This window comes from Lampetra planeri, chromosome 5 (assembly GCF_965212315.1).
Source record: "Lampetra planeri chromosome 5, kcLamPlan1.2.h2, whole genome shotgun sequence".
Classification (NCBI taxonomy): Eukaryota; Metazoa; Chordata; class Hyperoartia; order Petromyzontiformes; family Petromyzontidae; genus Lampetra; species Lampetra planeri.
The window spans coordinates 14281545-14295955 of NC_136111.1; the positions used below are offsets into that span (position 1 = coordinate 14281545).

Below are 14411 nucleotides of genomic sequence, written 5' to 3' on the forward strand. Positions count from 1 at the left end.
TTTGTGGCCAGGTTGCTTCTGAAAAAGCTATAGCTCAGTGGGTCTTACCCGTTAAATAAAATGCATGCAAAAATTAGGGCTCGCCTTTACAGGTGACTGGGAGTGCTCCATTTAGAGTTACTAGGGCTGAACGATTCATCGATTTCAAATCGAAATTTTATACAATGCAATTAGTAAATCGCAAAGGCTGCGATTTTTTGTGATTTTAAAAGTCCTATTACTTTCTTATTGGAATTGCTTTATTTTTGTTATAACTTTATTTATTTAACTTAACAATTGTTATATGTTTTATTGTTCTATTTCAATTCAAACATTTTAATAAATACATGTTGGAAGCAATTCATATATTTTATTTCACATCCTTGCATTAGAATATATAGAGCAGTTCATATTTTGATGGTATCATGTGGTAATGCTCCATCACGTGTTGTGTTGTAGAACCACGTGGAGACAGAACTTCTTGTAAGGGCTTTCGCCGTTTATTAACACGGGTTAAACACTCGGCTCACACCAGGGGTAGGTGTTCTCTCGTCCTAACCTCGACTATCCCCTGGGCTCTCTCACTCGGGCCGGGACGGAGGTTCATCCAACACCGCCCGGCCGAGGAGAGATGAGCCCCACTCACTCTCAGCCGATTCTCAGACTTCTTCGAGCCCTACTCTCGGCTATCTCTTCGGCTCTCCCACTCGTCGACCCCGGACGGGGGTTCAGCCAACACCGTCCGGTCACGAGCGGGAGAGACCTCCTGCAGCCAATCCACACTCCGGGCTCCCACAACGACCACGCCTTCGTCACGGGGGTCCCCCATAAGTACCCCTTGGGCAGCTCCTCCCCTTCACTCGGACCCACCCCTGTTCTCGGTGTCTCTTTACAGCGCTCATGACATGACATCATCACACCTTACAGCGCCCATGGCATAACGTCATCACACTAGTCCTCTACACATGTTTTAAATCTATTACACAGTGAATATTGAACTGAAGCTTGACTTAAAAAAAATCGCAAATCAAATCACAATCTGTCAGAAAAATCGCAATTAGATATTTTCCCCAAAGTCCTAGTATATACAAATATTCCCTTTTGGACTTATTCTTATATTCTGAGAATAAAAGTGAGCACCCTATGACAGCAGACTGCATAAGCGAATGGTGTGGCCAGTATACCCGGCAGCCACCTTCATTCCAGTGATTTTAACAAACAATATCACAAACATTTAAGGCCAAGTTGACCAAATGCAGAATACCATTCCAAGTGTCAATTTTTTTACATCTCTGAACTTACATTGAGATAACAAATCTCAAAGGTAAAATGTCAGGTTGAAAGACTTGTCCTTAAGCTTGTACCATTTATGAATTAAACACTCATACTGTTAAAATTGTTTATTTCCATGTCTATTAAACACAATTCACATCATTTCTCTGGTCAACAAATATTTTCCATGTTTTGATGCCTATATTGTATGTGTTGCACATGAGTGTGTGAATGTGGTTGCTTGTATTAGAAGTGATTGATGGTACAGTTAAGCCTTATATAGTACACAGTACACAAAAAAACATTATTTAAACATCATTTCAGATGTTCGCGATTCCCTGCAGAAATAACTTTTCTTCTAGCCCTTTCAGGTTCATCCACAGATCCCTCACCTCATAAACACTTTCCAAACAGCCTCGTTCCATTTGAGAAACATGCGAGTCACTGGTTACTTGATCAGAAGGAAAGGCAGGATGTGGAAGCTCCTCAATGTAATGAGAATTGCATTTTCCTCAATGGAAAATGCAATTCTCATCACCATGAAAAAGTGCCTGTTAAAAGTTGCTTCCTTTTACGAGGTCAACATTGTCATTAGACGTTATCAGACACTCCCTTTTGGTGTCGCATGCCAGCATTGAGGACCCACATCTTGTTCATTCCCCATATAATCATGCAATGTTTCTCCCGATCCCACACTCGTGCCTCAGCTGCAAGCTAAATGTACAACACTAACACAGTTGTTATCTTCAAGAAATCTGACTGCCATAAATACATTCTGTAACCCAGCACCAAACTTCTGCACATAATGATGCATTGTCACCATACACTTTCAAGACGAGTTCGTACTGTCATTAAACACATTTGCTCTACGCTCTCACGCACTCTCATTTACACAATTAGTGTTCTTCAGTGTCAATATTTTTACGACAGTACGATTCTTGATTTTTGAGCATCCAAGCATAGAAACAAAGCAATCTAGAATATGGTCCCCCTAGCTGTCTGAATACACCCAAAGGTAGCTGTAACATAAATGGTCTCTGATATTTTCTTCTGTACTCGACTCAGAACTGTTTGTACCGCCTCGCATATACTATAGGGGTGCAATTATATGATTGTACATGTGCGCATGTGTGGATGTATGCATGCACATGTCATATGTAAAAGCAATAGTACACATAGGTGTGCTGTATTCACTTACGTGGATATACTGTATGGCACTGCCTAACAAGTGTTTGCATATATACAGCATAAAAATGTATGTGTTACTACGTGTGTGTGTACGTGTAGTTGTGTATATGTGTGGTCGTATTCATGTGTGCGATGTATATATTCCAGCCATACAATGGTTCACGCCCTGCAATCTGATGAATTGTCACTTAATCCCATCCATCACTCCTCCCATTCATCTCCATACTGATTCTTCTTCACTGCAAAGAGAAAGGAATGGCACAACAGAATTCATGCACCTGTCTTAGCACAAGGTTTAACCACAGTTCTTGATACAAATATGTTAAACATCTGTATAAGTGTATGCAACTAATAATTGGTTGTGTCCATTATGTCATTGTATGTGTGGTTATATTAATACATGTTGAACTATATATGTAAATGTTATATTTGCATGTTTCTATGCGTGTTGTGATATGTGTACATATATTTGTAGTAGATTGCATGTGTGCTCATGGATTTGGTGGAGCAGTAGTTTAGACCAATACCTCGGCCGTGGCTGATCATTGTTTTAACGCTGTGGGCTCACACGATATTGATTTTTCCAAGACGAAGGTACTCTGCAAACCTACTGGCTATCATCTAAGATTTGTTCATGAAGCCATCCGAGTATATATAAACAGACACAACTTCAACCGAGAAGATGGGTACAAATTGAGCAATCATTGGAAGGACGTGATTAACCAGGTAAAGTCTTAACTTGCTATGATGTTTCCATCCTTTTTACCGATGTTAACTGACTCTCTGAGTTTCATTACAAGGTTGGATGTCTTTGTATTGACAGGCTGGGTGTCCACTGCCTGAGCCTCTGTGGTTGGACCATCTCTAGCTCCACCCACCTACCTTGATGCACCCATCTCAGGCCTATATAAGACCTTGTCTCAGCAGCTTTCTCTCTCTCGCTCACCTGAAGACGATTGCTTATGTTGCGATCAAAACATTGTGCTCTATTATTTCTATTTATGTGACTTGACCGAAAGACCCAAAGAGTACAGTAGTTTAGTGGTTACGTGCACTGTGCTATACACCCGGCAACCTGAGTTCAATCCTAGCCCACAGCTAACATCCGTGGTGGTTATTTGAATCAGTCCTGTGCCTCCCTTAGATTGACTAATCCTGACCTGGTGCAGTGTGTAAACATCAGCAATGGGGGAGACAAGGGCAATCGAGTGTGATGTTGGCTACTCAGTCGCTTGTATGCCGTGCCGGCCTTCATAGGTTCTCGCTAAAAATAGTCCTTTAAAGGAAGTACGGGGGATCTTTTTCTTTGTGTACATGTAGGTGAGGTGCGAGGTTGTGATGATATAATAGTACCTGCGCTGGTGTCAGGTTGACGAGGGGGTGGCCTGGTTGTGGGCGGCATGTTCTGTCTCCGTGACTGCTCGAAGTTATCACGGTTCTGGCTCCTCAGCTGATCATAAGACAGGTAGGCACGCGTTTGCTGATCTACTCACACACAAAAACAAATATCACACAGCGTATATATCACATACATAAACAAACACACCATATGTCACATACACGTCCTACATACACGTACCCCATACAGAGTGCATATCACATACAGTGCATACCCCGTCCACACATCACAACCGCCATTCTCCACTAAGTGGCAGTGATGTCACCATAGTGCTTTTGCCACTTTGAGGCCACGTGAAATGTCGAAGGCCCGCTGGCAGGTCACGGGACAGACGCAGGTTCCATGGGGTGACTGAGATGACTGGCAGATGCACCACCTGTGACCTCGACTGTGCCAACATGCTGTGCTTTAGCTGCCCGCACATACCACTTACACGCATACCCCATACAGTGCATACCACATCCACATACAATACACAGGTCAAATTGTCTCGCAAAAATTCCACATTAAGTCTGAGAGCCTGTTTTCTCTTAGGGCAATCATTCTTGTCTTCTGACAAAACAGTACAAATTATATCGACGCAGAACAAATGCACTGTTAGCTAAGCAGATCACATAAACATTAAAATATTCCCCTTTTATCCAGAGCAGAATCTGATGTGCTGTTAGCAACGTCTAAGGACAGCAATGCAAATGGTGGCGTTGGTTTCAGTACCACTTATGGCCAGCTATCTTTGTGTTCAGATTGAAAAACTATTCAGAGATGGTAAACATGTGACAAAAAGAATCTACGTTTAAAAAAAATAAAATCTCACCTCTGAATTGCAAAAATTGATCAAATCACATGGATAAATTATTACACCTCTATGTCAACTATGCACTAGTTTCGATGCACTAGTTTCACCCTCATTGTGGGTCATGAGAGAGATGGCATCCAGGATGGGAAGTCTCACCACTGTCAAGAGAATTGAGTTGCGGGAAGGCTTCGGTCACCTTTTGGTCAGCAATTACAACCTCTTCTGCAAACAACAACACAATCAACATCATTGGCAGCAGCAACAATTGGGACAACAGTATTGCCATCAACCAGTATTCAAATTAACATAATATTCATCACTTTCGCTAATGATGGAATGTTCTCATATTACTAGATTTAGCATTAAACATGACTAACATAAAAATGATCACCACCAACAATAATTACCACCATCACTACGATAAACATCATAAATCCAATCTGAATGATCACCATCAGTGTCTGCATCTTTACGAACAATAGTATTAACTGCTTGTTTAACGTTGTCATCAGTATCATCAGAAATGTCAGCATTATGTGTAGGATGAGCATTTACAAAACCACCACCACTATCACCATTGCCAGCCATGGTGTGAGCAGGGATGACATCACCTGCGTCATACGGGACGTACGCGTCCAGCACAGGTATGTCCACATCCTCGGACACAGAAGACTCTGAGCCCACACTGCACATTCACAACACACACACATACAGACATAAATGCAAAGAAATGTGCCGCCACACACAGGCAATTACAAATGTAAGAAAATTTGGCAGGGACATACTGACTCAGATATGTAGGCTGGAAACAAAGAAGTGTAATTTTATGTACAGAAATCACCTTTGTGTGTATTTTTACTCTTAAACTAAATTATATAATGCAGATTCAAATGCAACATGTCTCCCAGTTGTAGAGCAACATGGAAATAATAATTGTTTTAGACAATACGATTGCCAGAAAATTGCACCATATTTCATCTTCAGCCATGCACTGTATCTACACGTTGGCTGTATAAGTGCAATTCTTCAGTATGTCTTAACCGTTAGTGTTTTGGGTCTCAGCTGTCTCTTACTTGGCCATGCCTGTGTTAGCCATGTCGATGTCCCATGCTTTTGTCTTTAAATGTGCATAGTTTACGCATCCACCTTAAAACTGCCTCTGTGTGTGTGAATTGAGAATGTGTCAACTTAGATGCCTCGTATGGGGTGCTGCTTTAAGTTTGATCGAGTGAGTGTCGCACCCACTGGACTTTTCCTGGAACATGGCAGGTCCCAGTTTAACCCCTTTCCTCATGGCGTTGGCCAGAGGGGAGTTTTCCAGACGCAAGATGCGGTCACGGCACACGCCAATGTAAGAGATGCGCCCAATGAAGTAGCCAAACATTCCAGCAACTACACACACAAAAAAGACAAAGATCCAGATATGACCATATAGGCTGTTGAGGTAAGGGCTGTTAGTGAAGATCTATTAAGACTGGAATGATCAATGAGGGAGTGATCTAACCATAACCATAAATGGGCATCTGTCTCCAGTGCTCAAGTTTAACACACTGCAACAGGTCAATCATTTAAGGCCGAGTCAATCTAGGGGGAAGCCCGACACAGGTTTAGCTATCATTTGACACTGATGTGACCCATGGATGGAATTGAATGTACGTCACAGAATCATAGTTCAGTGTAATAACCACTGCAACACTACTCCCAAACCACACCCATGTCTCCATTAAGCTTTAATATGCTAAGCTAACTAATCTGTTATGTTACAGACATTTACCTATGCTGTGTGTCCTGGGCTTCTAACACAAGCTTGAAGTTCAATAACGGAAATATACATTTAAAGTTACAGTCAGGCATCCCACTATGGTACCCGCTCGGGCATCCCTAGATTGATGCTGAATAAAAAAAATATAGGAGTGATATGAAAGATGTCAACAGGGTGGTAAAATGATACATTTGACGTAAAATGTTTCTTATGAATTAAGCGAGAATTGTCCCACAACCTACTAAAAGGTAAACAATAATTGGCACGTTATATAACGCTTGTACTTCTGGCAATTTGAGTTGTTTGGTTATGTTGGGGGGGCAGAGGGTCTTATCCCATACATTTGGCCAGGTCACTGTGGTATAACCCAAAAGTCTATTATGAATCGTAATATTGTCAGGATAAACCTACGTGTTAACTTAAAATTGGTGTCAAAGAACACAAACTTTAACCATGGGAGACACTGCTGAGGAAGAATTCCACGGGTGGAAGCTGAGAAAGATTCAAGCATATTTTGTTTAACATGGCGAGAACTCAAGCAACCAGGATAAGTCTCAATTGTACAAGTGACCTGGGGTCACCAAAATGACAAAAGCTAAACCAAATCAAGTACGATAATGAAAAAAAAAATAAAGAAAAATATTTTCACTTCAGAAATCAAAAACATTATACAAACATAAATTAATGTTAAATTATAAATCCCCTCTAGTCTAAGTCAGCTCGAAATGGTTGGGGTACTGAAGCACATACAAAATACTTTGGGGATGCTGCCAAAACGAGGGGAGGGTGACAGCCGCCCGATGGAGACCAGGTAGTGAGTCCCAGCCATGGCTGCCAACGACAATGGGACCGCTGCACACACACACACACGTAGACTTGTTAAATATGCACCCAAATATACATACATATATAATACACATATACCCAGATACATATGTATGCACACACATTAAATACACACCCCAATAAGCATACATATGCATAATATACCCAGATACAAATGCACATAGATTACAACACTAACAGCAGCCTCCATTCGCCACTAATCGGAGGTGAAGTCACCATAGTGTTTGTGCCAGGCCAGGTGTACTCCGAGGCCACGTGAAGTGTTGAAGGTTCTTTGACAGGTCACGGGACAGACCCAGGTGCCATGGATCGATTGACTGAGATCATTGGCAGATGCACCACCTGTGCCCCCTTGTTACATTTTAGCTGCCCAGCACTTCGCTCGTTGTTGCGAGCGTCACTCCTCTGCCCTGCCCTCCATTGTTGTTGCAGGGCGCCTGCCTCCAGCTGCCCAGTAGAGTCCTTGTATCGAGCCTCCTCCATCGAGGTTGATCTTGTCACTGCTTGTACAAGTCTTCGGGCAAGTCCACTCAGATCCACATCCTCCTGTACCGCATCAGTCCATCTCTTCCCCAGCCCATGCCTCACCTGTTTAGTCCTCTCTATCCAGCCAAACAGAAGCTGCTTGGGCATGCGGGCTATAGGACCCAGCCAAGGCATCCTTGCCTTCCAGGAGCTAATTCATGGGAATATGTCCAGATCTATTAAGAATCTGTGAGCTCTTCACACAATCCAGCCTGGTTAAAACCAAGATGGATCATAGGTAGGTCAGCCTAAAAGTTTCAAACTGGTGCAGATGTTCCGATGGAGGGGTCCACGTTTCGCAAGCAAAGAGAAGTGAAGGCATGACTGGAGGCAGAAGAGCCGGAGCTTTGTGTGGAGTAACAGACCACACAGCTTCCACACAGATTTATGGAGCTGACAAAAGATAATGCCACTAGGTTGATTCGGAGTGAGACCTTTGCTGCCAAACTGAAGTTGGCCATAAGCACACTACCCAGGTACGAAAATCTCTCCACTCGCTCCAAAATTGGTCCATCACTTATGGGGAGTTGAGGGGGTGGAGTATTGGATGATACAAAATACCCAGGCAGGTGCTTCGATTTGGTGGGGCTGGTGGTAAGCTCCACCTATTAGTAGCATGTTCCAGGTTCAGCAGCAGAATCTCCAACTCCTTCTCAGTGAGCAGCAACTACCAGATCATCAGCGTAATGCCTTACACCTCTGCTGTAGCAGACGGACAGAGAATATATCATCTGTGCAAAACTGCCCTGGCCTGAAACCACAAGGAGACTCCGAAAGCCTCTCCTTAGCATGCTTGGCAAGGCAATGTTGAATAATCCCAGCCAGGACATTTCCTGGCACACTGAGGAGGGAAATGCCCCAGTAGTTGTTACAATCTGTGTGACCCCCCTTCTAAAAGAGGGGGGCCAACAAGGCATCCTTCTAATCCTGTGGAAACCATCATATGGCCCAGACAGTTGTAATGATGTCATGTAGGGCAGTTTGCACACTGACACCACCCTCCCTCAGCAGTTCACTAAGGAGATCATCTCTGCCCGGCCACTTTTCCTCATCCAAGAATCTGGATCGCCCCTCGTGTTTTCTCAACAGATGGCACCTCAGCCAGCCACTCACAAGGGGTGGCTATTTCTGCCAATATTTGAGGCATGGTAGCCCCAGAAGGATTGTCCCCACTTTGCCCCATGGAATTCCCCTCCCCAATACCTCAAAGAAATGTTCTGCAAACTTGCAGACCTATCCTTAGGATTTGGAAATCTGATCATCATTCTTGCCCTTAAGGATGGTGATAGGTGAGGGGCTGCAAGTGACTATTTGATGGAACTAAAGAGTGATTTGTGATCACGGGCTACCGAGACAGATTCCATCTCCTTAAGCGATAAGCCTCCTCTTTCTCTGATGTGGATTGTTGTGGATGATGGGAGTGGGCCTGTCGCTTTCTCTCGGCCAGCTAGAACATCTCCTCTTTCCGCCTGGATCTCTAGGGAGGTCTGGACTGCATACCCAATGCAGTCATTGCAGTTGTATGAGCCACAGTCATGAACCTCAACCATTTTCCCTCAGATGCAAGCAATGATGAAATTCTTGATTTCAACTATTATCAGCTAGCTGAGACCAGGCTACCATAGGTTAGAATGGGGTCCTAGGTGGGAATATGGCCAGATTGACAAATGGCCAGCTACCTTTATGTCTCTCCACAGCTGATGTTGATCACACTAATCCAGGTACACAATATGGGCTGAGCTGAATTAGTGGGTGGGGGCCTTGAATTGGGCTCAAATTGAACTTGCCAAACGTAAATATTTATAGGAAAATAAACCTCATATGGATTCATAATTATAGACAACTGAATACATCCTGAGTGTGATCACCTTTGACTCTACAAGTTAGGTGCTGATTAAGGAATTACACTACAGAACTGTAGCATAGTGAACCACTTTGACACTGCTATACACCTTAAACACACAAACAAACACAGTATATATTCATATTCTTATATTCACACGTACCACGGTAAATGCTGTCCTTTTTACATTCCTTCAAGACTTTCCTTTCTTCTTCTGTTGGAATATATCCTATATTTGCTTGAAAAGCCTACACAAAATAGAACGGAAAATACACTCACCAGCTCATACTTATAAGTATCATTACACACAAGTAATTGACTCACAAAGATCCCCCATATAGCCTTCAACAGGCTATTGGGGCAAGTGTGGCCAGTACCATGCCCAGTACCATGTCCAGCCGCCTTTGTCTGCCTAATTGTTTACTAGATATTGCACCAGCTACTCATTTAAGGCTGAGTCAACTGAGACGTGTGTCACCCCGCCCGACTCCTTTTAGCTTACACGGGAGTTGCTCATGATTATTATCAGCAAGTATTTCAGGCATCCACACTGCATGTGTACCATCTGACAGAATATTCAATGACATGGGTCAATCAAAATGGACACATCCGCTTGAAGGCTACAACAGCACACATTACACAGGTTAGGCAAAGTGGTAGATTTATGGCTAAATTGTGATTAAGTTTGTCATAAAACTACAAAAAGTTTGGCATGGAAGTACCACGTGACGAATCCAAAAACAAATATGAATCAACAGCAAGTATACCAATGTATTGAAGAGGAAAATCTCTATACCAAGTTAATAACTTAAACAGCAATTGCTGCCAAGACACTTGGATTAATACAAAAGCCATAATCTTCCACGATAATCATTGCAATTCTGTCAAGGTTCTGATTTGTTTGGGTATTTTCAGTTAGGGACATTTTGAATGTTCTGGAAAATTTCCATCAACATATACAAATTGAGGTTTAAATGCTTCATATAATAGAAACAAGATTAAATTGTTTTGTTAAACAGCATTGTTGATTCACCACATTATAGAGATGGATAAAGGTGCATTGAAACATATTAGTTTTCACATTGCCGTAATGGCATTAGAAGTTTGTTACGCTGCACAAGAGCTGCTGTTAAGAGCCTTCGCTAAAATATCATTGTTAAAGGGTTACGATGAGCATGAATCTGACGTGATTATTGCTGAACAAGTATTACATCTGATAGTATACACCAGGTTTAGAATGCAAGCTAAACATGCAGGCTCTGTCTCTATCACCAAAGTCTATGTAACCACTACCTCTCTAACCAGTCTCTGTAACAAAACCCTGTTGCCAGTCTTTGAAACCAGTCCGTTCCTATCACCGTTTTTAGCACCAGTCTCTTGGCCAACACCACGTGCATATGTTGAACTTCTTTCGCACCGTACGTAGCCAACCACAGTCTCAGTAACCAGTCTCAGCAACCAGTGTCTCAGTAACCAGTCTCAGCAACCACAGTATATCAGTAACCAGTGTCAGTAACCACAGTATCAGTAACCACAGTCTCAGTAACCACAGTATGTCAGTAACCACAGTGTATCAGTAACCAGTCTCAGCAACCACAGTCTCAGTAACCACAGTGTATCAGTAACCACAGTGTATCAGTAACCACAGTGTATCAGTAACCACAGTGTATCAGTAACCACAGTGTCAGTAACCACAGTGTATCAGTAACCACAGTCTCAGTAACCACAGTCTCAGCAACCACAGACTCAGCAACTACAGACTCAGTAACCACAGTCTCAGTAATAACAGACTCAGTAACCACAGTATGTCAGTAACCACAGTATGTCAGTAACCACAGTGTCAGTAACCACAGTCTCAGTAACCACAGTGTAAGTAACCAGTCTCAGTAACCAGTCTCAGTAACCAGTCTCAGTAACCACAGTGTCAGTAACCAGACTCAGTAACCACAGTCTCAGTAACCACAGTCTCAGTAACCACAGTGTATCAGTAACCACAGTGTATCAGTAGCCACAGTGTATCAGTAACCACATTATATCAGTAACCACATTATATCAGTAACCACAGACTCAGTAACCACAGTGTATCAGTAGCCACAGACTTAGTAACCACATTATCTCAGTAACCACAGACTCAGTAACCACAGTGTATCAGTAACCACAGTGTATCAGTAGCCACAGTGTATCAGTAACCACAGTATATCAGTAACCACAGACTCAGTAATCACAGTGTATCAGTAGCCACAGACTTAGTAACCACATTATCTCAGTAACCACAGACTCAGTAACCACAGTGTATCAGTAACCACAGTGTATCAGTAGCCACAGTGTATCAGTAACCACAGTGTATCAGTAACCACAGTATATCAGTAACCACAGTATATCAGTAACCACAGTGTATCAGTAACCACAGTGTATCAGTAACCACAGTGTATCAGTAACCACAGTGTATCAGTAGCCACAGTGTATCAGTAACCACAGTATATCAGTAACCACAGACTCAGTAACCACAGTGTATCAGTAGCCACAGACTTAGTAACCACATTATCTCAGTGGCCACAGCGTGTCAGTGGCCACAGCGTGTCAGTGGCCACAGCGTGTCAGTGGCCACAGCGTGTCAGTGGCCACAGCGTGTCAGTGGCCACAGCGTGTCAGTGGCCACAGCGTGTCAGTGGCCACAGCGTGTCAGTGGCCACAGCGTGTCAGTGGCCACAGCGTGTCAGTGGCCACAGCGTGTCAGTGGCCACAGCGTGTCAGTGGCCACAGCGTGTCAGTGGCCACAGCGTGTCAGTGGCCACAGCGTGTCAGTGGCCACAGCGTGTCAGTGGCCACAGCGTGTCAGTGGCCACAGCGTGTCAGTGGCCACAGCGTGTCAGTGGCCACAGCGTGTCAGTGGCCACAGCGTGTCAGTGGCCACAGCGTGTCAGTGGCCACAGCGTGTCAGTGGCCACAGCGTGTCAGTGGCCACAGCGTGTCAGTGGCCACAGCGTGTCAGTGGCCACAGCGTGTCAGTGGCCACAGCGTGTCAGTGGCCACAGCGTGTCAGTGGCCACAGCGTGTCAGTGGCCACAGCGTGTCAGTGGCCACAGCGTGTCAGTGGCCACAGCGTGTCAGTGGCCACAGCGTGTCAGTGGCCACAGCGTGTCAGTGGCCACAGCGTGTCAGTGGCCACAGCGTGTCAGTGGCCACAGCGTGTCAGTGGCCACAGCGTGTCAGTGGCCACAGCGTGTCAGTGGCCACAGCGTGTCAGTGGCCACAGCGTGTCAGTGGCCACAGCGTGTCAGTGGCCACAGCGTGTCAGTGGCCACAGCGTGTCAGTGGCCACAGCGTGTCAGTGGCCACAGCGTGTCAGTGGCCACAGCGTGTCAGTGGCCACAGCGTGTCAGTGGCCACAGCGTGTCAGTGGCCACAGCGTGTCAGTGGCCACAGCGTGTCAGTGGCCACAGCGTGTCAGTGGCCACAGCGTGTCAGTGGCCACAGCGTGTCAGTGGCCACAGCGTGTCAGTGGCCACAGCGTGTCAGTGGCCACAGCGTGTCAGTGGCCACAGCGTGTCAGTGGCCACAGCGTGTCAGTGGCCACAGCGTGTCAGTGGCCACAGCGTGTCAGTGGCCACAGCGTGTCAGTGGCCACAGCGTGTCAGTGGCCACAGCGTGTCAGTGGCCACAGCGTGTCAGTGGCCACAGCGTGTCAGTGGCCACAGCGTGTCAGTGGCCACAGCGTGTCAGTGGCCACAGCGTGTCAGTGGCCACAGCGTGTCAGTGGCCACAGCGTGTCAGTGGCCACAGCGTGTCAGTGGCCACAGCGTGTCAGTGGCCACAGCGTGTCAGTGGCCACAGCGTGTCAGTGGCCACAGCGTGTCAGTGGCCACAGCGTGTCAGTGGCCACAGCGTGTCAGTGGCCACAGCGTGTCAGTGGCCACAGCGTGTCAGTGGCCACAGCGTGTCAGTGGCCACAGCGTGTCAGTGGCCACAGCGTGTCAGTGGCCACAGCGTGTCAGTGGCAAGTCTCCGTCACGGGGAGCGAAATGAACCAGGCCTGGGCCCCACGAGACCCCCGCAAGTCCCACGCTCTTCATCAACGCGAACCTGTGCGCCTCCGTGCGCGCTTTGCCTGGGATCATCCGCCGCCTCGCCGTCGCCGCCCGCAGACATCGCAGTCGATTGTCGTGGTAATTGATTGTAAAGTATTGTTTGTATTGTATTTAATCTAAACAAATCCGTCTCCGTTTAAAAAAGAAAACTTCACCCAACTCCCAGCGAGGCCTCAAAGTGACCTCCGCCTGCACGCTCGTCCCTCGCCGTCATTGGCCCAGCCGGGTCACGTGTGATCGCCGCCGACCAATCGGAGCGGCCCCGGTGACCCGCGGGGGGGGGGGGTCGCCCGTGCCACCTGCGATTTGTATCACGTGGTGATGTGCGGTGACGCCACGCCTCTGTTATGCTAATCATCAAATTAGTGTTCCAATCGTGTTACGCAAACCAAAATTTCTCAATGAAATCGCCCTGCAACCACCAGCCCCCACCTCCACACCGGCCTGTCCTACCGTTGTGTGTAACTGGATAACACGGCAGTCAGTCGTGTGGCTGAGTAAAATGTGGGTACTACCGCCTCTTTCGACACACGGAAACAGTGGTGAACGTGGAAGAATAGACCAAATATCCCCTTAAAGAGTTGGCTCGAGCAGGGGCCCTTCTGCCAGCAGTGGAATCACTGAGGACCTTCAGGGGCTGCGCTTTTTCCTCCCCACTTTGGAGTGTGACAGGGAGGTGCTCTTTATCTTCTTTAACAATGTAATTCAAAATA

At 45.6% G+C, this 14411-nt stretch overlaps 1 protein-coding gene across 3 annotated transcripts; it reads right to left on the reverse strand.

Annotated features, from left to right (window-relative positions):
• Positions 1-1364: 1364 nt before the first annotated feature.
• LOC144718957 (OCIA domain-containing protein 1-like) lies at positions 1365-13927 on the reverse strand. Of its 3 annotated transcripts, none has more exons than XM_078594599.1 (8): positions 13694-13927; positions 9774-9858; positions 7147-7248; positions 5876-6026; positions 5246-5319; positions 4791-4856; positions 3793-3924; positions 1365-2678 (listed from the first exon to the last, which is right to left on the reverse strand). In XM_078594599.1, the coding sequence occupies exons 1-8, from the start codon at positions 13757-13759 to the stop codon at positions 2641-2643; spliced, it is 714 nt and encodes a 237-aa protein (XP_078450725.1). In that variant the 5' UTR covers positions 13760-13927; the 3' UTR covers positions 1365-2640. The 3 variants fall into 3 exon arrangements, with proteins under 3 accessions (XP_078450725.1, XP_078450723.1, XP_078450726.1); XM_078594597.1 differs by having other exon boundaries at positions 5210-5319; XM_078594600.1 differs by having other exon boundaries at positions 5210-5319; positions 13719-13918.
• Positions 13928-14411: the final 484 nt, after the last annotated feature.